The sequence below is a fragment of the Tachyglossus aculeatus genome, chromosome X2 (genome assembly GCF_015852505.1).
Source record: "Tachyglossus aculeatus isolate mTacAcu1 chromosome X2, mTacAcu1.pri, whole genome shotgun sequence".
NCBI lineage: Eukaryota > Metazoa > Chordata > Mammalia > Monotremata > Tachyglossidae > Tachyglossus > Tachyglossus aculeatus.
The window spans coordinates 30,189,979-30,215,655 of NC_052100.1; the positions used below are offsets into that span (position 1 = coordinate 30,189,979).

General features: G+C 54.5%; 1 protein-coding gene across 1 annotated transcript; it reads left to right on the forward strand.

Annotated features, from left to right (window-relative positions):
• The first annotated feature begins 486 nt into the window (after window positions 1–486).
• KCNG2 (potassium voltage-gated channel modifier subfamily G member 2) lies at window positions 487–25,302 on the forward strand. The gene is made up of 3 exons (XM_038770861.1): window positions 487–677; window positions 17,578–18,411; window positions 23,489–25,302. The coding sequence occupies exons 2-3, from the start codon at window positions 17,671–17,673 to the stop codon at window positions 24,290–24,292; spliced, it is 1,545 nt and encodes a 514-aa protein (XP_038626789.1). The 5' UTR covers window positions 487–677; window positions 17,578–17,670; the 3' UTR covers window positions 24,293–25,302.
• The last annotated feature ends 375 nt before the right edge of the window (window positions 25,303–25,677 follow it).

A 25,677-nucleotide genomic window follows, 5' to 3' on the forward strand; every position in this document is an offset into this window, starting at 1 on the left:
GTTATTTTCCCAAGTGCTTAGTAGAGGACTCTTCACCGAGTAGGGACGCAGTACGCTTGCGGGAACCATGTTCTGATTGCCTTTTCGAACCCTCACCTCCGCGGTTAGGGGTGGACCGTCCATCACCTCTAACCTCTCCCACCGCCCGTGACCCTTTTAGACTGTGAGCCCACTGTTGGGTAGGGACTGTCTCTATGTGTTGCCAATTTGTACTTCCCAAGCGCTTAGTACAGTGCTCTGCACACGGTAAGCGCTCAATAAATATGATTGATGATGATGATGATGATGACCCATTTTGGACTTTTCATCCCAGTATTATTTTCCACCTGCCTTTCAGCTCATTAGAAGCAAAGAAGTCCCCCGGGGGGGGGTCCACGCACACCGTCAGGTCTGGTGGCACCAACCCCAAGTCGGTTGGAGGGTTTCATCCTCTATTTCTCCAAGCAGCTCTAATCTCCAGGAAGGCCGGGGCCACCGTGGCGCCCACTGCCCACCTTGGCCCCGTCTCCTGAGCCGACCCGTGTGGGCGGGCCCGGTTTCCCGGCGGCACCGAGGCTGCGGATCTGAGAGGGAGGGCCGGGTGACGTCGGCTGCGGGAACGTCCACCGACCAGAACCCGAAAAGCCAAGCTGGAGGTGCCTTCCGACCAGTCTGCCGTTCCTCGGCCTCCGGTGGAGGTAAGTAGCCCCTCCCCTGGGAAGTGCGAGGGGCCAAGGTCTGGGGTCAATTAGGAGCAATGAGACCAGGCCTTGCCCCAAAGGGGCCTCAGGATCCAAGGGGGAGGGCGAGCAGCGGGTATTCATCATCATCATCATCATCAATCGTATTTATTGAGCGCTTACTATGTGCAGAGCACCGGACTAAGCGCTTGGGAAGTACAAATTGGCAACACATAGAGACAGTCCCTACCCAACGGTGGGCTCACGGTCTAAAAGGGGGAAACCTGCGAAGGGGGAACCTGGGAAACCTGTATCCCCCCCCCATTTTCTGGATGAAGAAACTGGAGCTCAGAGGCAGCAAAATATTTAGTCTCTTTGTAACAGCCGGGCCTCCTCTCCCCCTTTTCAGCTGTTTCTCTCTAGAGCAGCAACTTGTTAGGGTTATTTATCCCAGATGGTGGATTGGAGGTTTTCCATGCTGCTGATCAGGAGAGAGAGGGGGGAAAGAAAAACCACCACATGCAAGAGTGGGATAGGGATAGAGAGATGGAGAAGAGGGGGTCGGGGGAGACAGAGGGTGGGGGGCAGGGCCTAGAGGATGGCAGAATACCAAGAAACAGTGGTATTTCCCGTTTCCCCCTCACCACGTCGCCTCGGGCAAGGAACAGGACACACCGTGACGAGAGTCAGCTCGGAAGGCCAAAGAAATAGCCCCCACCCACCCCACTCGGGGAGGCTTCCATCACGACCCCAGTGTCCGCCACCGTCTTGGCTCCTTGCCATCTCTGCTAGATAGAGGCTGCCTGAATCCAGGCCTCACCGCGGCGGGGATAAAATCTGCCGTTTTTCCTCCCTTTCATCATCATCATCATCATCAATCGTATTTATTGAGCGCTTACTATGTGCAGAGCACTGGACTAAGCTCTTGGGAAGTACAAATTGGCAACATATAGAGACAGTCCCTACCCAACAGTGGGCTCACAGTCTAAAAGGGGGAGACAGAGAACAAAACCAAACATACCAACAAAATAAAATAAATAGAATAGATATGTACAAGTAGAATAAATAAATAGAGTAATAAATATGTACAAACATATATCCATATATACAGGTGCTGTGGGGAAGGGAAGGAGGTAAGATGGGGGGATGGAGAGGGGGACGAGGGGGAGAGGAAGGAAGGGGCTCAGTCTGGGAAGGCCTCCTGGAGGAGATGCCAGTGTGGTTCTTTCCCCCAGCGAAAAGGGGGAGACAGAGAACAAGACCAAACATACTAACAAAATAAAGTAAATAGAATAGATATGTACAAGTAGAATAAATAAATAGAGTAATCAATATGTACAAGCATATATACCTATATACAGGTGCTGTGGGGAAGGGAAGGAGGTAAGATGGGGGGGATGGAGAGGGGGATGAGGGGGAGAGGAAGGAAGGGGCTCAGTCTGGGAAGGCCTCCTGGAGGTGGTGAGCTCTCAGCAGGGCCTCATGGCAGCAGGCAACCCCGGATTCTGAGATGCTCGGGCAGGAGGAGATCCCCACCGTTGCAGAATTTGTGAAAATGCCTGAAGCTCCCACGTGGGCCATTGGTGAAGGTTTCAGATCCCCCACTAGCCCTGGGATCGGCAGTCCCCGGCTGGGCCGGTATCTTCATCAGATGTCCAGCTAGTCCGTAAGCTCACTGTGGACAGGGAAAGAGTCTCCCAACTCTGTTATATTAGACTCTCCCAAGCGCTTAGTACAGTGCCCTGCACGCAGTAAGCGCTCAATAAATAAGGGGTTGTTGGGGGATGGAGGAATCGGGAACTCGGGGGGTATGAGGGGGAATGGAGCCGGTGGGGGTGATCTTTCAAGGGCCAGAGCCACCCATCAATAAAAGAAGATCAGAATCCACAAGACGGTAATTAAGTGGGTCTGAAACTCCTGCTGTGATCATTTTGTTCCAAATGAATAGGAACAGACAGGGAGAGTTTATTTCATTTGGCTGGTATTTTTTTTTTTCTCCCCCGGAAGGATCAGCTACCTCATCATCATCAATCGTATTTATTGAGCGCTTACTGTGTGCAGAGCACTGTACTAAGCGCTAAGCTACCTAATCTCCCGGGAGGTTTCCTGATGGACAGCCTCAGCCCTTGAGAGTGAGCCCTGCCGTTTATTTTTCAGGATCTGTAAGGACTTACACTGTGGACTTTGGGTCATCTCAACAGGCCCCAGGGAGGGCCGAAAGGAAACCTGTCCAGGCCTTGCTGGTTCGGCCGGGGGAAAGAACCACACTGGCACCTCCTCCAGGAGGCCTTCCCAGACTGAGCCCCTTCCTTCCTCTCCCCCTCGTCCCCCTCTCCATCCCCTCCATCTTACCTCCTTCCCTTCCCCACAGCACCTGTATATATGTATATATGTTTGTACATATATACATATGTTCCTTTTAGACTGTGAGCCCACTGTTGGGTAGGGACTGTCTCTATATGTTGCCAATTTGTACTTCCCAAGCGCTTAGTACAGTGCTCTGCACATAGTAAGCGCTCAATAAATACGATTGATGATGATATTTATTACTCTATTTGTACATATTCTATTTATTTCATTTTGTTAGTATGTTTGGTTTTGTTCTCTGTCTCCCCCTTTTAGACTGTGAGCCCACTGTTGGGTAGGGACCGTCTCTCTATGTTGCCAATTTGTACTTCCCAGGCGCTTAGTACAGTGCTCTGCACATAGTAAGCGCTCAATAAATACGATTGATGATGATGATGATGATGATGGCAGCCTCCGCTCGCCCACCCTCTCCCCCTTGACTTTACCTGTCCCTGTGGTGGCTAAGATCGGGGTCCTATCCGGCCAGCGCCCAGCCCTCTGTTGGGTAGGGACCGTCTCTAGATGTTGCCAACTTGTACTTCCCAAGCGCTTAGTACAGTGCTCTGCACACAGTAAGCGCTCGATAAATACGATTGAATGAATGAATGAATTGGCGCCAATCAGCCCGTCCCTGAGAAGCAAAGCTGAGGCAAGGGCTGGCCTCACCACCTGTAGAATAGATTTGAATTATTCATTTGATTGTATTTATTGAGCACTTACTGCCTGCGGAGCACTCCGCTAAGGCTGACATTTTCCTGCAAACACAGGATCACCACCTCAGCCTTCCCTGCCTCGCATCCAGGGCCCTCGAGACTGTAAGCTCATCATTTATTGAGCGCTTACTGTGTGCAGAGCACTGGACTAAGCGCTTGGGAAGTACAAGTCGGCAACATCTAGAGACGGTCCCTACCCAACAGCGGGCTCACAGTCTTTTAAGCGCTTACTATGTGCCAAGCGCTGTTCTAAGCGCTGGAGGGGGATACAAGGTGATCAGGCTATTTGTTCACTCATTCATTCATTCATTCATTCAATCGTATTTATTGAGCGCTTACTGTGTGCAGAGCACTGGACTAAGCGCTTGGGAAGTACAAGTCGGCAACATATAGAGACGGTCCCTACCCAACAGCGGGCTCACAGTCTTTCAAGCGCTTACTATGTGCCAAGCACTGTTCTAAGTGCTGGAGGGGGATACAAGGTGATCAGGCTATTTGTTCATTCATTCATTCATTCATTCAATCGTATTTATTGAGCGCTTACTGTGTGCAGAACACTGTACTAAGCACTTGGGAAGTACTTTTGCAACATATAGAGACAGTCCCTACCCAACAGCGGGCTCACAGTCTTTTAAGCCCTTACTATGTGCCAAGCACTGTTCTAAGCGCTGGAGGGGGATACAAGGTGATCAGGCTATTTGTTCATTCATTCATTCAATTGTATTTATTGAGCGCTTACTGTGTGCAGAGCACTGGACTAAGCGCTTGGGAAGTGCAGGTTGGCAACATATAGAGACGGTCCCTACCCAACAGCGGGCTCACAATCTAGAAGCGGGCTCACAGTCTTTTAAGCGCTTACTATGTGCCAAGCGCTGTTCTAAGCGCTGGAGGGGCTATTTGTTAGAGTGCCCTGCACACAGTAGGTGCTCCATCAGTGCAGGTGTTGAAGCTCCCAGGCTCCAGGGAGGAGGAGGAGGAGGAGGAGGAGGAGGAGGGGACATGGGTGTTCCTGTCATTCTGCTCCAGGCTTTGGGAAGCCCCTGCCATCCCTTCCACCAAGGCTGAAATGTCCAAGTTCAACACTGTATTCATTCATTCAATCATATTTATTGAGCGCTTACTGTGTGCAGCGCACTGGACTAATCAATCAGTCAATCAATCGTATTTATTGAGCGCTTACTGTGTGCAGAGCACTGGACTAAGCCCTTGGGAAGTCCAAGTTGGCCACATATAGAGACGGTCCCTTCCCAACAGCTGGGTCACAGTCTGGACTCTCCCAAGCGCTTAGCACGGCGCTTCGCACACCGTAAGCGCTCAGTAAATACTACTGAATGAGTGAATGAACACGAGGCGGGGGGAAAGCAAATCAACCCTCTCGAGGTTAAGCAGAAAGGAGAGTTAAAACGCTTCTCAGGGAAATCGTCCGTAAAATCGCCAGCAACAACTGAAGTGGGAGAGATGTGCACCCTTTTGGCGGGGGCGGGAGGGGGGTTGTGTTTGTGTATGGGTTTTTTTGGTGTGTGTGTGTGCGAGTGTGTGTTTTTTGGGGGGAGGAAAACCTTCAGCTCTGCCCCGGCTGAGTGGGAGTGTCTTCATCTGCAAAATCTTAATAAACGTGAGCCCACTGTTGGGTAGGGACCGTCTCTATATGTTGCCAACTTGTCCTTCCCAAGCGCTTCGTCCAGTGCTCTGCACACAGTAAGCGCTCAATAAATCCGATTGATTGATTGATTGAATGAATGAATAAAATGGGGCTATGGTCCCTGCTATGACTGCTCCCAGATCAACCAGTCGTATTTATTTGAGCATTGACCATGTGCGGTACGCTGCGCTGGGCCCCTGCTGGGGGTGGGACGTCGTACTGAGGGCCTACTGTGGGAAAAGCACTGTGCCGGCTGCCTGGTGACTGCAGGGCGTTCACTAAGCACCCGGGCGAGTCCAGTACAACAGAATTATTCATTCAATCGTATTTATTGAGCGCTTACTGTGTGCAGAGCACTGTACTAAGCGCTTGGGAAGTACAAGTTGGATTAGAAGAAACGTTCCCTGCCCCCTCCCCACCCTTCTTCCCCTCCCCACAGCACCTGTATATATGTTTGTACAGATTGATTACTCTATTTTACTTGTACACATTTACTATTCTATTTATTTTGTTAATCAATCAATCGTATCTACTGAGCACTTACTGTGTGCAGAGCATCGTACTAAGCGCTTGGGAAGTACGAGTTGGCAACATATAGAGACAGTCCCTAATATGTTTTGTTTTGTTGTTCGTCTCCCCCTTCTAGACTGTGAGCCCGCCGTTGGGGAGGGACCGTCTCTATATGTTGCCAACTTGGACTTCCCAGGCGCTTAGTACAGTGCTCTGCACACTGTAAGCGCTCAATAAATACGATTGATGATGATGATGATGCTGTTTGGTTTTGTTCTCTGTCTCCCCCTTTTAGACTGTGAGCCCGCTGTTGGGTAGGGACCGTCTCTAGATGTTGCCAATTTGGACTTCCCAAGCGCTTAGTCCAGTGCTCTGCACACAGTAAGCGCTCAATAAATACGATTGATGATGATGATCATTATTATTATTTTATTATCATTAAGCCGCCCTGGAAACGGCAGAAAGCTTGTCTCTCCTTTCCCAAGTGGGAAGGTAACCCGCAGCCCGGTTTCCGAACACCGCTCGGCTGTCTCGGGTTGTTTTTAAACTCGTCCTGCGTGTGATGAATAATCCCCGTGGAATTTCAAATCCCCACCGAGGAGGCCTGTGCCTTATAAATGAATCTGAGATTTTTGTCAAAAGTGAAAGGCCTGCCAGAAGCTAAGCGCGATGCCGACTCACTGCCTGTCAGATCTACATATTTAAAAATACAAATGGTTTCCTCATAAATACTAGAAAGGTTTAAATGGGGAGTTTACGGCCTGCATGCTTGCAAGGAAGGCAAATTTCAAGAAGGCAAACGCCACCTTCGAAGATGGAAAAACTTCCCATTCGGGTCCCAGCCAGGGTCGCGGGGGTGAGGGTTCCCCAGGATAAGGGATTTAATTAATAATAATAATGATATTTATTAAGCGCTTACTATATGCTAAGCTCTGAGGGAGATAGAAGGGAAGCGGCGTGGCTCAGTGGAAAGAGCCCGGGCTTTGGAGTCAGAGGTCATGGGTTCAAATCCCGGCTCCGCCACTTGTCAGCTGGGTGACTTTGGGCAAGTCACTTCACTTCTCTGTGCGGACCGTCTCTATATGTTGCCGATTTGTACTTCCCAAGCTCTTAGTACAGTGCTCTGCACATAGTAAGTGCTCAATAAATACGATTGATGATGATGAAGTCACTTAAGCCCGCTGTTGGGTAGGGACTGCCTCTATGTGTTGCCGACTTGTACTTCCCAAGCGCTTAGTACAGTGCTGTGCACACAGTAAGTGCTCAATAAATACGATTGATACGATCTGTGCCTCAGTTCCGTCATCTGGAAAATGGGGATGAAGACTGTGAGCCCCCCGTGGGACCACCTGATCACCTTGCAACCTCCCCAGCGCTTAGAACAGTGCTTTGCACATAGTAAGCGCTTAATAAATGCCATCATTATTATTATTATTATACAAGGGCATCAGGTTGGACACAGTCCCTGTCCTAAATGGGGCTCACGGGCTCAACCCTCATTTTACAGATGAGGTAACTGAGGCCCAGAGGAGTGAAGTGACTTGCCCAAGGTCACACAGCAGACAAGGGGTTGGGGCCCCTTTTTGGGGGACGGGGATGAAGCGCTAAGTAGTTTTGCTGCAAGGGTGTCATCTTGGGGAGAACCCAGTGGCCAAAATTTTGGCCACTAAAATCGCTTCTGTCCCCAGAGTAATAATAATAATAATAATAATAATAATAATAATAATAATAATAATAATAATAATAATGAGGGTATTTGTTAAGTGCTTACTATATGTGCCAAGCACTGTTCTAAGCGCTGGGGCAGATATAATAATAATAATAATAATAATAATAATAATAACAATAATAATAATAACAATAATAATATAATAGCATTTATTAAGCACCTACTATGCGCAAAGCACTGTTCTAAGCGCTGGGGGAGATATAAGGTGATCAAGTTGCCCCACGGGGGGCTCACAGTCTTCATCCCCCTTTTACAGATGAGGGAACTGAGGCCCAGAGGAGTGAAGTGACTTGCCCAAGGTCACACAGCTAAGTGGCGGAGCTGGGATTTGAACCCATGACCTCTGACTCCAAAGCCCGGGCTCTTTCCACTAATTAGGTTGTTCCACGTGGGGCTTCCAGTCTTAAACCCCTTTTTATTATTATTATTAATAATAATAATAATGATAATGGTATTTGTTAAGTACTTACTATGTGCCACGCACTGTTCTAAGCGCTGGGGTAGATACAAGGTAATCAGGTTGTCCCACGTGGGGCTCATAGTCTTCATCCCCATTTGACAGAGGAGGGAACTGAGGCCCAGAGAAGTCAAGCGACTTGCCCAAAGTCACCCAGCTGACAAGTGGCGGAGCAGGGATTAGAACCCACGACCTCCGACTCCCAAGCCCAGGCTCTTGCCACTAAATTCATTCAATCGTATTTATTGAGCGCTTACTGTGTGCAGAGCACTGTACTAAGCGCTTAATAATAATAATAATAATAATAATGGCATTTGGTAACCGCTTACTCCGTGCCAAGCTCTGTTCTGTGTGCATACTGTGTGCAGAGCACTGTACTAAGCGCTTAATAATAATAATAGCATTTGGTAAACGCTTACTCTGTGCCAAGCACTGTTCTAAGCGCTGAGGGAGATACAAGACAATCAGGTTGTCCCACGTGGGGCTCCCAGTCTTCATCCCCATTTGACAGAGGGGGGAACTGAGGCCCAGAGAAGTGAAGCGACTTACCCAAAGTCACACAGCTGACAAGTGGCAGAGCCAGGATTAGAACCCACGGCCTCCGACTCCCAAGCCCGGGCTCTTGCCACTGAGTTCATGCAATCGTATTTATTGAGCGCTTACTGTGTGCAGAGCACTGTACTAAGCGCTTAATAATAATAGCATTTGGTAAACGCTTACTCTGTGCCAAGCACTGTTCTAAGCGCTTGGGGGAGATCCAAGGCGATGAGGTTGTCCCCCGGGGGGCTCCCAGTCTTCATCCCCATTTGACAGAGGGGGGAACTGAGGCCCAGAGAAGTGAAGCGAATTACCCAAAGTCACACAGCTGACAAGTGGCGGAGCCAGGATTAGAACCCACGGCCTCCGACTCCCAAGCCCTGGCTCTTGCCACTAAGTTCATGCAATCGTATTTATTGAGCGCTTTCTGTGTGTACAGAGCACTGTCCTAAGCGCTTAATAATCATGATGGCATTTGGTAAACGCTTACTCCGTCCCAAGCACTGTTCTGAGCGCGTACTGTGTGCAGAGCACTGTACTAAGCGCTTAATAATAATAATGGCATTTGGTAAACGCTTACTCTGTGCCAAGCACTGTTCTAAGCGCTGAGGGAGATACAAGGCGATCAGGTTGTCCCACGGGGGGCTCCCAGTCTTCATCCCCATTTGACAGAGGAGGGAACTGAGGCCCAGAGAAGTGAAGAGACTTGCCCAAAGTCACCCAGCTGACAAGTGGTGGAGTCGGGATTAGAACCCACGACCTCCGACTCCCAAGGCCGGGCTCTTGCCACTGAGTTCATGCAATCGTTTTTATTGAACGCTTACTGTGTGCAGAGCACTGGACTAAGCGCTTAACAGTAAGCTCAACAGAAACCAACATTGTTATTATTATTATTATTATCAATGGTATCTGGTAAACACTTACTGTGTGCCAAGCACTGTTCTAAGCACTGGGGGGAGATCCAAGGCGATGAGGTTGCCCCCCGGGGGGCTCCCAGTCTTCATCCCCATTTGACAGAGGAGGGAACTGAGGCTCAGAGAGGGGAAGCGACTTCCCCCAGCAGCCGAGTGGCGGAGCCCCCTCCTCCTCCTTTCCGGGGGGGGGGGGGGGGGAAACTGAGGCCCCGAGGGGTCCCGGCGGCTGGGGGAGGGGCAGGGGGAGGAGGAAGAGGAGGGTCTGGCCGCCTGCGGGGCGGGGGCCGCTCCGGGGCTCCGCAGTTGGGCAGGAGCCGGGCAGCAGGAGCCGGGCAGCAGGAGCCGGGCAGCAGGAGCCGGGCAGCAGGAGCCGGGCAGCAGGAGCCGGGCAGCAGGAGCCGGGCAGCAGGAGCCGGGCAGCAGCAGCGGCAGCAGGAGGGAGCCAGGAAGGAGCGGGCGGGATTTGGGAGGCGGTGGGGCTGGTGGCACGCAAAGCCGGCCCTCCCCGCTCCCCGGGCCCCGCTCCCCGGGCCCCGGCCCCAACTTGGCGATCCTCAAAGCCGCCAGGTGGGTGCTTCTCGCCTTTCCTCCCCAGAGATCCCCCCCAGCGCATTTCGGCTTCCCCTCCCCTTCTCCCACCCTTCCCCTTCTCTCCCACTTTCCCCTGCTTTCCCTTCCCCTTCTTCCACTGTTCCCCTTCTCTCCCACTTTCCCCTGCTTTTCCCCTCTTCTTCTCCCATTCTTCCCCTTCTCCCACTCTTCACCCTCTCTCCCACTTTCCCCTGGTTTTCCCCTCCCCTTCTCCCACTCTTCCCCTTCTCTCCCACTTTCCCCTGCTTTTCCCCTCCCCTTCTCCCACTCTTCCCCTTCTCTCTCATTTTCCCCTGGTTTTCCCCTCCCCTTCTCCCACTCTTCCCCTTCTCCCACTCTTCCCCTTCTCTCCCACTTTCCCCTGGTTTTCCCCTCCCCTTCTCCCACTCTTCCCCTTCTCTCCCACTTTCCCCTGGTTTCCCCCCCCTTCTCCCACTCTTCCCCTTCTCTCCCACTTTCCCCTCCTTCCCTTCTCCCACTCTTCCCCCTCTCTCCCACTTTCACCCTGGTTTTCCCCTCCCCTTCTGCCACTCTTCCCCCTCTCTCCCACTTCCCCTGGCTTTTCCCTCCCCTTCTCCCGCTCTTCCCCTTCTCCCCTCCTTTCCCCTCCTCCCTTTCCCCTTCATCCTCTCCTCCCTCTCCCTTCTCCTGACCTGTCACTTGGGGAACGACCATCTTAATAATAACGATGGTATTTGTTAAGCGCTTACTATGTGCAAAGCACTGTCCCAAGCGCTGACCGGACTCCCCTCTAAGCGCCCCCCCCCCCCCCCACTGCTCCCCCAATCCCCGCTCTTATTTGACTCCCCTCCTCGTCTAGAGCCGGAGGCTATTAGGCGAGCCTGCCCTCTCCCCCAAATTTCCTGTCCCCAGTCTCTGAGGGCAGGAGGGGGTCTTGCCTATGTGGTTGTGGAGGAGGCCGAATCCTACCCATCGTTGGGGGAGAGGGCAGGGGGCGGTCACTTTCCTCTCCGAGATACCCCCTGTGCTGCGTATGGAGGGGTTCCTCCCCTGAGGAGTGAACTGATGACTCTGGTGTCCGGGTGGATTAGGTCTCTCCCTCCCGCTGGTCCCCTTGACCCAGGGGGAAACAATGAAGGGGCAGGTGGGGAGGGTGGGGGGCTGGTTCAGAACTAGCCCAGGTCTCTGGGGGCGGCTCAAGGTGTGATGGAGAGTCAAATTAGGCAGCCTCTGGGAGGGAAAACTCCTTCCCGGGATGGAGGTGAGGGGTACACTGGCGGGAGGGCTGGGGAGGGGGACACCAAGGTTTGGGGGTCAGTCAGAAGGAGGACCCATCTCCCTCCGTGACTGACGGGTCAGGAGGAAGGCTCCGAGCCAAGAGGTCGCTCCCCGCCAAACGTGTGGAGGGGTGGACCCGTTGAGTAGGAGCCCCTTTGGGTCTGCTTGGAATCCCTAGGGAATGAGGCAGGACGGGTGTGGGAAAATATTGGCTTTGACTCTCAGCCAGCCCCCATCACCCCCGTAGAACCGGGGCCCACAAACTGTGGAGACCATTTTGCTCTCCCCCCCATCCCCACCCTCATCAAAGACTGTAAAAAATTCCCTCTAGCAGAGAGGAAGGAGTGGGAAGCGAGAGGGAGCGGGGACTGCCGGGGGGGCCACCTGAGGAGGTCACCTAGGTCTCGGTCAGCTTGTCCGGTTGGGGGTCGGAGAGCGGGACGAATCCCAAGCTCGGGGCACCTGGCCTGAGCTCCCCACTTCGAGGTCACTGCTACCTCCAGACCCCCCGAATGTGGTCTGGGGGTCAAGCCTCCACAGGCCCACCCGGTTGCCCAGAGCCTGCCTCTGTTTAAAGGTGGCCACGAAGCGGGCCTGTCCTCCTGTCCCTTTTATCACCAGAAATGTTCTGCACCAGAGATACGGGAATTCTAGATCCCATTGGGAAAGCAATTTCAGCCTGTTCCTCATGGAGGGAGGGGGAGACCAGCTGCCAGAATGGGCCTTCCCAAGGTTTTGTCAATCCGTGGTACGTACCGAGAGTGTCGGCCTGTGCCGAGCGCTGGGAAAACGTAGATTTTCCCAAACACGCCGCCCCCGCAAACTGTTCTGCTGGAAGGGATGGAATGTGAACCCGTTTGTGTCTTGGGGTTCACTTTCTGGTGAGGGGCTCCCCCTGGGTGGGAGAGGAAGAGAGAGAGAGAGAGATCTGGATTTGAAAATCTCAGTCCCCAGGGGAGACACCCATAATTGTGTCTTGGGGTTTACTTTCTGGTGAGGGGCTCCCCCTTGGTGGGAGAGGAAGGGAGAGAGAGATCTGGATTTGAAAATCTCAATCTCTAGGGGAGACCGCTCCCTGACTGACAGGGTGATGCGTAGCCAGCACTGCAGTCTTACACTGTGAGCCGCTCGTAGATTTGGTCACTATTTTCCAATCTGCCTCAGTTTCCCAATACTTCTGCTCAAGGAGAACAACCGTCTTCCAACCGTTTGTAGTTGCTGGCCACGAGCAGTGAGAATTCTGGGTGCCCTTCTCCCTCCCTCTAGTTTTCTCCCTCCCTCTTTCTCTCCCTCCCTTTTTGCCTCCCTTTTTCTCTTCCTCTCCCTCTGTCTCTCCTTCTTCCCTCTCACCCCCAGATTTCTGGTCACTGTTGGTCAGGGTACCAGTGGGCCATCAGAGGTGGTTGGAACCGTGGAGAGGAAATTTGAAATGGGTTGAGGCAGAGTTTACGAAGTCCAGCTGCTGGGCCACGAGGGGCCGTGAGGCCAGTGTGACAGGGACAGTCTTTTGGGGTGGCAGCCGAGGCAGCAGCTTCTCACGGGGCTAATTTCTGCAGATGGAAAGGGAGGGTCTTCTTTGGGAGCTCTTTATTCACATCAAGGCAATTCACGAAAGGCTAGCAGATGCCACCGAGGAGCGCCCTGCATTAAAAATGGCCACCCGCCATGACCGCCCGTTAGCGGGCCCAGCCCACGGGGGACTGGTGATCGTCGTCGCCCTGTGGGCGGTGGGTTTCCAGAACGGCAGTTCTCGGTCAGGTTCAGGCATCACGGCATCAGTGGGTGCCGTGATGGAGGGGGAGAGAAGGGATCTGCGTCAAGGGGCGAGCAGACTGACCTCTGCTCGCAGTAAGCGCTCAATAATACCATCGACTGATTGATTGGGGGCCGGGGCCCTCTGGGAGCAGAGGTAATGAGAAGGTCCGGAGAGCAACCGGCCAATTCTGAATAGTGATGGCCAGTGGCAAGGCGCAGCAAACCCCCCGTCGTCCCCCCACGCGCCCCGGCCTCAGCTCAGGGTCAGTCGGCGCCGGTACCCCAATGCCCGCCCGGGTCCGGGCCGCCCACAGCTAGCTCCCCAAAAGCCGAGAGCGTTTGGGCGGTGTCGGTGGCGTGTGTGGGCGACTGTCGGGGTGTGGAGAGGCGGGCACGATGTTTGCCAGGCTTGGGAGGTCATGACTTGGTGGGGTGGGGGGGGGGGGGGTAGTTGCCCGGACCCAGCTGCGACTGAGAATTTTGCTTGGCCAAGCGGTGACCAACAGGCTTGATCCTTCTGTAGCTGCCGGGTCCGGCCAAGGATCCTCCTGAGATTTTTCCTTTCCCTCCCTGACTCTTCCTTCTCCATCCCCGACTGTCCCCCAGTGACCCATTACGGACCATCCAACAGCTCTGACTCTCCCCCTCTCCGTTCCTACCTCTCCCCTCCGTCCCTAACTTTCCCCTCGGGGACCCAGACTCCGTTCCCCACTTGAATTCTCTCCGTGTCAGATTGTCAACTCCAAATACTGTATTCGGGACTCAAATTAAGGAGCCCAAAGCCACAGATTTTATCAGAAAAAAGCGGAGTGGCCTAGGGGAAAGAGCAAGGGCTTGGGCGTCAGAGGATCTGGCTTCTAATCCCAGTTCTGCCACACATCTGCGGTGTGACCTTGAGCAAGTCACTTAACTTCCCTGTGCCTCTGTTACCTCATCCGTAAAATGGGGATTAAGACGGTGAGTCCTTTGTGGGACAAGGATTGCGTCCGGTTTGATTATCTAGTATCTATCTTAGTGCTTAGTACAGTGCCTGGGACATAGCAAGTGCTTAACAAATTGCATTTTAAAAAAAAGTATTTTTATCCCAATCCCTCTGGTCCCAGCTCTTCTATAACCCCACGTTCCGGAACCAGAGGGGTCAGGGAAAATCCCTCCAGAAATGTTGGGCTCGTGAAGGATCTCCAGGGTGGTGTGGGATGTTTTTGGTTTGTGCAACGGAACAGAGAGGAATCAATACGGAGATGATTAGTTCCACCATGGCTCCCAGCGGCTGAGTTTTACACGCTGTACAATCTCCAGTTTGCCACGGGATTAGGTGATTCTGTTGTACAATGAATGCCTCCGCAGAGGGCACAGGTCTTAGGAAATATTGTTGGAAGCAAGGCTGGGCTTAGTCGGAGAGAACCTAGCTTTAAATGCTCAGCCTCGGAGGGCTGGATCAGGGAACATAAAGGTCCGTGACAAGTGGGCCAATTCTGCGTCACTGGGGGACATTCAGGGGTGTTTTGGGACATTGGGAAGTCAGGGATGGAGAGGGGAGAGTCGGGGCTGATGAACGGTCCCTGCTGGGTCACTGGGAAGAGTCAGGGATGGAAACAGGAGAGTCGGGAGCCGGATGGTTCCCTTCCTTCCTCTCCCCCTCGTCCCCCTCTCCATCCCCCCATCTTACCTCCCTCCCTTCCCCACAGCACCTGTATATATGTATATATGTTTGTACATATTTTTTTTACTCTATTTAATTTATTTGTACATATCTATTCTATTTATTTTATTTTGTTAGTATGTTTGGTCTGTCTCCCCCTTTTAGACTGTGAGCCCACTGTTGGGTAGGGACTGTCTCTATATGTTGCCAATTTGTACTTCCCAAGCGCTTAGTACAGTGCTCTGCACATAGTAAGCGCTCAATAAATACGACTGATGATGATGATGGTCCGTGCCGGGCCGCTGCGGGAGAGTCGGCTGGTAGACGGCTTGTCGGGTCGCTGGAGGGAGAGTGAGAGATTGACAGGGGAGAGTTAGAAGTGTGGGGACGGGGACGTAAGCTGCTGGCTTACAAATTGTTGCCAACTTGTACTTCCCAAGAGCTTAGTACAGTGCTCTGCACACAGTAAGCGCTCAATAAATCCCATTGATGATGATGCTGGTGTGCCAGGATGCAGGCTTCCCCAGCTGAGGCTCCCCTGGCGAGGAGCCTGTTTCCGTGCTCCTCCCTAGTCTGCATGGAGACTGGTTGGGGCTCTTGGGACTTCAAGACCTCCGTTAGCAGCCTCGTTCGTTCCTTCGGTGGCATTTATTGGACACCTCCTAGAGGTGGGGGCGCAGCCCCAGGACCTCCTGCGAATGGAAGAATGGAGGATAAGCCGTTGGGAAATCTTACGTGCAGTTGGAAAGTATGGATTTTTTTTAAAGTCGTATTTAAGCACTTAATTCTGTGCCAGGCACTGTACTGAGCACTGGGGGAGATACAAGGTTGGACACGGTCTATGTCCCACATGGGACTCACGGTCGTAATCCTCAGTTTACGGCTGAGGTAACTGAGGCACATAGAAGTGAACTGACTCGCCGAAGGTCACTTAGCACACAAAGTGGCATAGCCGGGATTAGAACCCAGATCCTCCGACTCTTACCCATCTTACCTCCTTCCCTTCCCCACAGCACCTGTGTATATGTATATATGTTTGTACATATTTATTACTCTATTTATTTATTTTACTTGTACCTATCTATCCTATTTATTTTATTTGGTTAATATGTTTGGTTTTGTTCTCTGTCTCCCCCTTCTAGACTGTGAGCCCACTGTTGGGTAGGGACCGTCTCTATATGTTGCCAGCTTGTCCTTCCCAAGCGCTTAGTCCAGTGCTCTGCACACAGTAAGTGCTCAATAAATACGATTGATTGAGTGATTGATTGATTGATTGACTCGCAGGCCCGGCCTCTTTCCTGCAATGATTCCCTGGGGTCGTCTCCGGCGATTTCATTTTGAGGCCCAGAAAGTTTGCTAGCGCCTTTCCTATCTGCTCTCCTTGCTCTTAGACCGCATGGCAGGAAGCCTTGTGTGTGTACTGCAGCGTTGCACCCAGTGCTCAGCACACAGTAAGCGCTCAATGAGCCTGCCACCGAGATGACTGCTGAAAGGGGAAGTCTCCGGTCATGTGTAGAGGAGGGTGTGCGTGTCCTCAGGGCCTGCTTTTAGACTGTGAGCCCACTGCTGGGTAGGGACTGTCTCTATATGTTGCCAATTTGTACTTCCCAAGCGCTTAGTCCAGTGCTCTGCACATAATAAGCACTCAATAAATATGATTGATTGATTGATTGATTGACTGGCAGGCCCGGCCTCTTTCCTGTAATGATTCCCTGTGGTCATCTCCGGCGATTTCATTTTGAGGCCCAGAAAGTTTGCTAGCGCCTTTCCTATCTGCTCTCCTTGCTCTTAGACCGCATGGCAGGAAGCCTTGTGTGTGTACTGCAGCGTTGCACCCAGTGCTCAGCACACAGTAAGCGCTCAAAGAGCCTGCCACCGAGATGACTGCTGAAAGGGGAAGTCTCCGGTCATGTGTAGAGGAGGGTGTGCGTGTCCTCAGGGCCTGCTTTTAGACTGTGAGCCCACTGCTGGGTAGGGACTGTCTCTATATGTTGCCAATTTGTACTTCCCAAGCGCTTAGTCCAGTGCTCTGCACATAATAAGCGCTCAATAAATACGATTGATTGATTGATTGATTGACTGGCAGGCCCGGCCTCTTTCCTGTAATGATTCCCTGTGGTCATCTCCGGCGATTTCATTTTGAGGCCCAGAAAGTTTGCTAGCGCCTTTCCTATCTGCTCTCCCTGCTCTTAGACCACATGGCAGAAAGCCTCGTGTGTGTACTGCAGCGTTGCGCCCAGTGCTCAGCACACAGTAAGCGCTCAAAGAGCCTGCCACCGAGATGACTGCTGAAAGGGGAAGTCATGTGTAGAGGAGGGTGTGCGTGTCCTCAGGGCCTGCTTTTAGACTGTGAGCCCACTGTTGGGTAGGGACTGTCTCTATATCAATCAATCAATCAATCGTATTTATTGAGCGCTTACTATGTGCAGAGCACTGTACTAAGCGCTTGGGAAGTACAAATTGGCATCACATAGAGACAGTCCCTACCCAACAGTGGGCTCACAGTCTAAAAGGGGGAGACAGAGAACAGAACCAAACATACCAACAAAATAAAATAAGTAGGATAGAAATGTACAAGTAAAATAAATAAATAAATAGAGTAATAAATATGTACAACCATATATACATATATGTATACATATATATACATATATGTTGCCAATTTGTACTTCCCAGGCGCTTAGTACAGTGCTCTGCATATAATAAGCGCTCAATAAATACGATTGATGATGATGATGATGCTGGGCTTTGCAGGAGCGGACAGCTTTCGGCGGAGACGTCCTCCGGGTGGGTCGGCCTTGCCCGTCCAGGGTCCTAACACCGTCTCTCTCGGCTTCTTGCAGTTCCCGAGGCTCCCGGCTCCCGCCGGGCCCGTCCGCTTGAACTCAGGTCTGACCGGGCCACCTCTATGACCCCGGCCGCCCCCGCCTCAGCCCATGGCTCTGCCGCCCGGCAGCGAGGGCCGCGGCTCGGGCCCCGGACCGTCGGCGGCTGCGGAGGGCTCGTTCTACCGGCAGGCCCGGCTCCTGCGGCCCGGCGAGGCCCCGGCCCGGCCCCGCCGGCGTGAGGGCCGCGCCCGCCACGTGGTCATCAACGTCGGGGGCGTCCGCTACAGCCTGCCCTGGGCCAGCCTGGCCCGCTGCCCGCTGGGCCGGCTGGAGCGCCTCCGGGCCTGCCGCAGCCACGACGACATCATGCGCGTCTGCGACGACTACGAGGCCGGCGGCAACGAGTTCTTCTTCGACCGCAACCCCTGCGCCTTCCGCACCCTGATGAGCTTCCTGGCGGCCGGGAAGCTGAGGCTGCTGCGGGAGGCCTGCGCCCTGGCCTTCCGGGACGAGCTGGACTACTGGGGCGTCGAGGAGGAGCGGCTGGAGCGCTGCTGTCTGCACCGGCTGCGCCGGTGCCAGCGGGAAGAGGAGGAGGAGGAGGAGCAGGAGCGGGAGGAGGCGGCGGAAGGGGCGCGCTGCGGAGGGTCCGAGCCCTCGCCCCCCTGGGCCGGGCCCGCCCAAGGCCGCCTGCAGCGCTGCCTTCAGCGGCTCGGGGCCGCGGTGGAGGACCCGCGCTCGGGGCTGCCGGGGCAGCTCTTCGCCTGCGTGTCCGTGAGCTTCGTGGCCGTCACGGCCGTCGGCCTCTGCATGAGCACCCTGCCCGACGTCCGGGCCGAGGAAGAGCGGGTGAGTGTGGGCGCCGGGGCGGGGACTCGACGCGTGCGGGCAGGCACGTGAGGACGGGACTGCCACTCTCTTTATACGCTTGGAGCGATCCAGTCGTTCAGCCGTGTTTATTGAGCACCGTACCCCAGCCCAGCCCTCGGCGGGTGCCCAGCCACGAGGTTAGGGAAGGGCTCTGTCAGACGCCGACTGGCCGCAACGCGTGTGTGTCCGACTTGGCCGGGGCAGCTGGGACTCCGGATTCCCCAACGAATCCCTCCCCGGGCCCGCTTCCCTTCCTGATGGGAAACTCCAAAACGTGAATTAGGGAGGGGTGTTTTCGCGCGTCGGAGGGGATGGAACAGTCTTCCTCTTCCCGTGGAGCACGGGCGGCGGCCAGCCGCGCTCTTCCTCGGCCGTAAGGTGGGTTGTCACCTCCCACCCTGAATCGATCGCTTGGAAATCGATTATTGGCATCCCGGTGTGTCCTTTGGGCGGCCTCTCTTGCCCCTAGGCCGGTCCCCTCCTGCGCTGTCTTTCCCCGAGCGGGGAAGAAAGGGGACATCACCGCCAGTCTGGAGGCTGGGCACGGGAGGAGGCTGGCACTCCGGGTTTTGATTTGTTTGCTTGGTTAGCTTATCCACATAGCTGCTCCCCACCCACCCGGGGAGATGGTGATGGCCATTTCCTTCCCCCACCACAAGTTCTGAGTAGTAATAATAATAATGATGATAGCATTTATTACGCACTTACTATGAGCAAAGCACCGTTCTAAGCGCTGGGGACGTTACAAGGTGATCAGGTTGTCCCACGGGGGGGCTCACAGTCTTAATCCCCATTTTACACGTGAGGTAACTGAGGCACAGAGAAGGGAAGTGACTTGCCCAAAGTCACACAGCTGACAGTTGGTGGAGCCGGGATTTGAATCCATGACCTCTGACTCCAAAGCCCGGGCTCTTTCCACTGTGGGGGGGGATTCTCTCCCTCTCCCCACCTGCCTTATTTTGAGCCCGGGAGCCCGGCAGAGGCTGTGTCCAATTCCCACCTCCGCCTTTTCTCCCAAATGTTTATGAACGAATGAAGTTTTTCGATTGTTTGGGTTTTTTAAAATGTCATTTGTTACGCACTTACTATGTTTGGGAAGGCCTCCTGGAGGAGGTGAGCTCTCAGTAGGGCTTTGAAGGGACTGACTCCGCCGTTCTCTCTTACCCCTCACCTTGATCTCTGGATGCTAGGGGAGAGGCGGTGTGGCCTAATGGGAAGATCCAGGGCCTGGGGTGCTATTTTACCTGCTCTATGGCCTTGAGCCAGTCACTCTCACTTCTTACTTTCCTCATCTGTAAAATGGAGATCCAATACCTGCTCTTTAGACTGTGAGCCCAATGTTGGGTGGGGACCGTCTCTATATGTTGCCAATTTGTACTTCCCAAGCGCTTAGTACAGTGCTCTGCACATAGTAAGCGCTCAATAAATACGATTGATGATGATGATGATGCTCTCCCTCTCCCTTAGACTGTGAGCCACGCGGGGGACAGGGACTGTGTCCAACCCCATTCTCTTGTATCTATTTCATGAACTTCACACGGCGCTTAGCGCAGAGTAAGTGTTTTAAACGCCCCCCCCCCCCCCCCCACTCAACCTATCTCTTGTTATTGCATCCCTCCCTGTTAAATAAAGGGCAGGCCCACCCCCAAGTTCATTTTCCTCATCTCAACCAGCTCCCGGAGAACGTGGCTAATACCGGCCCCCTTCTCCCCCACCCAGTTCCCTCCAACTGCCCTGATTCAGTTCAGCATCTACTGTATTCTTCCCTCGCTGACCTCTGCCAACTCTTCCCCCCCATCCAGAATACCCTCCCGCATCTCCTGCTGCTTCCAACACTCCCTTCCAACTACGTTGGCAGCAAAATAGAAGCCATCAGGTGTGAACTTCCCACGTTTCTCCCTCGCCTGTCTACTGTTCTGCTTCCCCCTCATCCTTCCCAGCTGCCTCTCAGTGCTCTCTCCCTCCCGCATCTCTGACCCCATCCCCTCACCTTGTAAAAAAGCAGTTCCTCCCGCCTTCACGAGAGCACGTCCGTCCGCGCCGGCACGAACGGCGGCGGCCTTCCAGCCCGTCCATCTTCCGAAAGATCCCCCTTATTTCAGTCGCCTTCTCGTGAAGGGTGGGCACGCTCTCTTTAGCCACCTGTATGGAGGAGCTGCGAATCCAAAACAAAATGAGAACAGTAAAACATACTGCCTGTTCCTCCTGTCCCTTTCTCCCCAGCTGCTTCTCAAGAGACAGGCTCCCGACTCTGATCCCATCCCCTTCTCTCTTAAAAACTCTCCCTCTCCCCGACCCTCCATCCCTGCTCGCCTCAACCGCTCCTTCTCCAATGGCATCTTCCCCGCTGCCTCCAAACGAGCACAATCTTCCCCAAACTGTAAAACCTCCTCTGGCTCCCACAGCCCCTCCAGATAACACTTCCTCTCCCCCTAAACTCCTGAGGATCAACCCATCCGGTCACCCTTTCAAACCTTCACTCCCGAGACTGCGTTCTCCAAGGGCAGCTCCAAGAGTCTCTGCCTCGTACCCATTCCCCTTGACTTCCGAACAAACAGTGGTATTTACTGAGGAGTTCAGAGCACTGTATTAACCGCTTGGGAGACTACAATATGACAGCCGCGTTTGGCACTTCATCGCCTCTTTCACCTGAGACCACCTGGTTCTCCCCCTAACTCTGCTCCTTCTCCATTTCTTTTGCTGATCTTTCTTCAACCTCTTATCCCTCTTAACTTTGGGATCCTCTGAGCCCCCTTGCTTTACGCTCATTCTCTGAGGGCGTCGTCTTCACGGACGATTCCCAAACGCAGCTCTTTAACCTCGGCCTTTCTCCCTCAACTCAGTCCGACATCTCCCGCCTCCGGGAAACCTCCTTTTAATTTATTTTCATACGGTGTTCGGTAAGACTGCTCACGGTGGGCCAGGCACTGTTCCAAGTGCTGGGGTAGATACAGGCTAATCAGGTTAATCGTGTTTGACGGATGAGGTGACCGAGGTACCGGGGCAGAGCAGAGAAGAGGACTGAGGTCGTTCCGACTCTCCAGGCCCCATGCTCTATCCGTTAGGCGACGCTTCTTCTCACTCCACTCCGATCGTCTTTCCTCCTAAACCCACCCCTCCTCCCAATTTACCGAGTTCCGTCCGTGTCACCTTCCTCCCTGGGCCCAGATGCCCGTGACCTTGGTGTGTTGTCCTCGATTCCTCCCGCCGCCCTTCGGCCCGTATCATCATCATCAATCGTATTTATTGGGCGCTTGCTGTGTGCAGAGCACTGTACTAAGCGCTTGGGAAGTACAAGTTGGCAGCATACACCGTTCGCTGCCCAGATCACCCTCCTGAAGCATCACTAAGCAACATTTCTCTCCACTCCTCAAAACTCTCCAATAGTAGCGGGGCCTAGGGGGGCTTGGGAATCAGAGGACCTGGGGATTTTTTTCGTTGGCATTTGTTAAGCACTCTCTCAGTGCCAGGGGCTACTAAATGCTGGGTATATACATTCAGTCACATTTATTGAGCGCTCGCTGCGTGCAAAGCACTGCACTGAGCGCTTGGGAGAGTACAATGTAACAACAGACCCGTTACCGTCCACACCGAGCTCGCAGTCTTTACAAGCTAATTAGGTTGGACGCAGTCCGCGTTTCCCGTGCGGCTCACGGTTTTCATTCCCATTCTACGGGTGAGGTAACCGAGGCACAGAGAAGGGAAGTGATCTGCCCCAGGTCACACCGCAGACAAGTGGCGGAAGCGGAATTAGAAGCCGGGTCCTCCTGACTTCCAGGCTCGGGTGCTGTCCGCTGGGCCAAGCCGGGTTCCGATCCCAGATTCCCGACTTGCCTGCTGCGTGAACTCGGACAAGTCATCATCATCATCAATCGTATTTATTGAGCGCTTACTGTGTGCAGAGCACTGGACTAAGCGCTTGGGAAGTACAAAGTGGCAACATATAGAGACAGTCCCTACCCAACAGTGGGCTCACAGTCTAAAAGTGAGTCGTTTAACCGCTCTGGGCCTCAGTTTTCTCATCCGTAAAACAAAGACGGAGACTGTCTCATCCCATTATCTTGTATCTACCCCAGCGCCTGACACCTAGTAAGCGCTTAGCAAATACCACAATTTATTATTATTGTTAATATCATCAGCCGCTCATCACTCTCGACATCAAACAAACCCTCCTTACCTTTGGCTTCAAGACTCTTCAACAGCTCTCTTCCCCCCGGCAAACCCAGACTGGACGCAGCTTCGCCTCGTGGAAGGAGCACAGGTCCCGGGAGTCGGAGGACCTGGGTTCTAATCCCCGCTCTGCCACATTTTCTGCTGTGTGTCCTTGGGCAAGTCATTTAATTTCTCTGTGCCTCGGTTTCCTCATCCGTAAAATGGGGATCAGGACTCCGGGCTCTAAGGGGGACAGGAACCGCGATCAACCCGATTATCGATCAATCAATCGTATTTATTGAGCGCTTACTGTGTGCAGGGCACTGTACTAAGCGCTTGGGAAGTACAAGTTGGTAACATATAGACTGTGAGCCCACTGTTGGGTAGGGACTGTCTCTATATGTTGCCAATTTGTACTTCCCAAGCGCTTAGTACAGTGCTCTGCACGTAGTAAGCGCTCAATAAATACGATTGATGACGATATAGAGACGGTCCCTACCCAACAGTGGGCTCACAGTCTAAGATTATGTCGTATCTACCCTTGTAGCACAGTGCCTCGCCCGTAGTAGGCACGAAACAAATACCGCCGTTAGTTCTCCTGTGCTCATTGGAAACAGGAGGGAAAACAGACAACCGGGAGAGGAAACAGCGAGCATTAAAAAAAAAAAAATTCCGTAATAATGGGAGTCAGCGGTGTGATCGCCACGGAGGTGCCGAGGTACCCGAGGGTCGCTAGTCACGGAAGGCCTCCCGGAGGCGGTGAGGCGGAGCGCGCGGACGTGAGCGTGCCCCTCGACCCGGAGAGAGGCGTGCACGCGTGAGGGCGCGGTCCGGGAGGGCCCGCCCGTGACGCGGCCCCCCGGTCTTGTGTGTCCCCCCCCACCCCGCCGCCGCGGGCCTCCAGGGCGAGTGCTCCCAGAGGTGCCACAACATCTTCGTGCTGGAGACGGTGTGCGTGGCCTGGTTCTCCTTGGAGTTCCTGCTGCGCTCCCTCCAGGCGGAGAGCAAATGCGCCTTCCTGCGGACGCCGCTCAACCTCCTCGACATGGTGGCCCTGCTGCCCTTCTACGTGTCGCTGCTGGTGGACCTGGCCTCGGGGGGCCCCCGGCCGGGCCCCCCGCCCGGCGGGGGCGGGAACAAGTCCCTGGAGCGGGTGGGGCTGGTCCTGCGCTTCCTGCGGGCCCTGCGGATCCTGTACGTCATGCGGCTGGCCCGCCACTCCCTGGGCCTGCAGACGCTGGGGCTGACGGTGCGCCGCTGCGCCCGCGAGTTCGGCCTGCTGCTCCTCTTCCTCTGCGTGGCCATGGCCCTCTTCTCCCCGCTCGTCTTCCTGGCCGAGAGCGAGCTGGGCGCCCGCCAGGACTTCACCAGCGTCCCCAGCAGCTACTGGTGGGCCGTCATCTCCATGACCACCGTGGGCTACGGCGACATGGTGCCCCGCAGCCTCCCCGGGCAGGTGGTGGCCCTGAGCAGCATCCTCAGCGGGATCCTGCTCATGGCCTTCCCCGTCACCTCCATCTTCCACACCTTCTCCCGCTCCTACGCCGAGCTCCGGGACCGGCAGCGCCGCCGGGGCCGCCGGTGGTGGCGGGCGGGAGGCCCGGACCCCCCGGCCCTGGAGGACAGCACGCGCTCCCACACCGACGACAGCTTCCCGGGGCCGGACGGCCCCTTCCCGCCCGGCGCCGGGGGAGCCGCTGACCTCTGACCCCCGGCCGGAGGACGGCCAGGCCCTCGAACCGCTCGCCCCGACGAGGACCCCGCGCGTTCCGGACTTCGGCGCGGCGGCAGCGGGAAGTCTACCCCGGCTCCGGCCCGCTGCCTGCCAACCAGGAAAGACGGGAGGTTGGCGCCAGCCTGCCCCGCTCTCCTCCCCAACCCCCGAGGGCCAGGGTCCGGGGAGTCCCCCGGTCCTGCTCTTCTGCCACCCCGCCAAGCCCGGCCCCATCCTCTCCAGCAGGACGGGCCCCGGGCGGATCCCGCCGGAGGATCTTTGCCCTGGCTCGGGCCTCTGCGGGCCCACGGGGGAGGAGGAGGAGAAGGAAAAGGAAAAGGAGGATGCCCGTGGCACTTCCCCCGACACCGCTCTCTCCCCGCCCTTGAACCCAGGCCTCTTTGGTCGTGGCTGGAAACCCGGACTCTGGCCCAGCTTCTCCTGCCGCTGACTCACACCCTTACAATAATTCAAAATAATTACGGGATTAAGTCCTTGCTATGTCCCAAGCACTGTATTAAGCACCAGGTTGGTAGAAGATGATCCGTTTGGACACAGTCCCTGTGCCTCCTGGGACTCCCAGGCTAAGCAGGAGGGCAGGGTAGCCCAGTCACGCTGTAACCCAGCTGTTTTTCTGCATGACCCCTCCCGCGAGTCCACAACCCCCTGCCACCAATACAACTCGAGCCCCCAACCTCCCCCCCCATCACAAACTCCCAAGGGCCTCGCCAACTACTCTGGGGGTAAAATCAAAGCCAACGGGCCGGAATCAATCCGTCAATCAATAGTACTTATTGGTCACTTACTGTGGGCGGGGAACTGTACCGAGCACTGGGGAGAGTATAGTACGACGGTGATGGACACGCCCAAATCCCCCCATCACCCCTTCCCCCTCTAGACCGTGGGCAGGGAGCGTGTCTACCCACTTTGTTCTATTGCACTCTCCCAAGTGCTCGGCACACAGTAAGCGCTCAATAAATCCCGTTGACCGATCCAACGTTCAACGGTTGTTTCCTCGTCCTTCGGCTGTTTCCCGAGAGGAGATTCACCCCCTCCACCTGTGCCTCTGCCCCTCTCCCTCCTAAAAGCCCTCCCTCGCCACTGTCTTCAACCTCGCCCTCTGAGGGTTCTCTCTCCTCCGCCTCCGGCTCCCCTTCTCGCTCGGACGGCTTTCCCACATCCGCCTCTCCGGCCCCGACCGCTCATCTCACCTGCAATCCCGCATCTTCTCTTGACTCGGGGTTGTTTCTGCTCGGTGACGCCTCCAACTCAACAGGTGTAAAACACAATTCCTCATCTTTCCCCCCAAACCCACTCCTCCCCACAACTTTCCCATCCCAGCCGACGAAACCGCTTTCCCATCCCCGAGGCCCGCACTC

Bases quoted from the DNA above. Each gene is read 5' to 3' on its own strand.
- KCNG2 (XM_038770861.1), top strand. From the start codon at position 17,671: ATGGCTCTGCCGCCCGGCAGCGAGGGCCGCGGCTCGGGCCCCGGACCG. The intron at 18,412-23,488 runs GTGAGTGTGGGC...GCGGGCCTCCAG, and splicing joins TCCGGGCCGAGGAAGAGCGG to GGCGAGTGCTCCCAGAGGTG.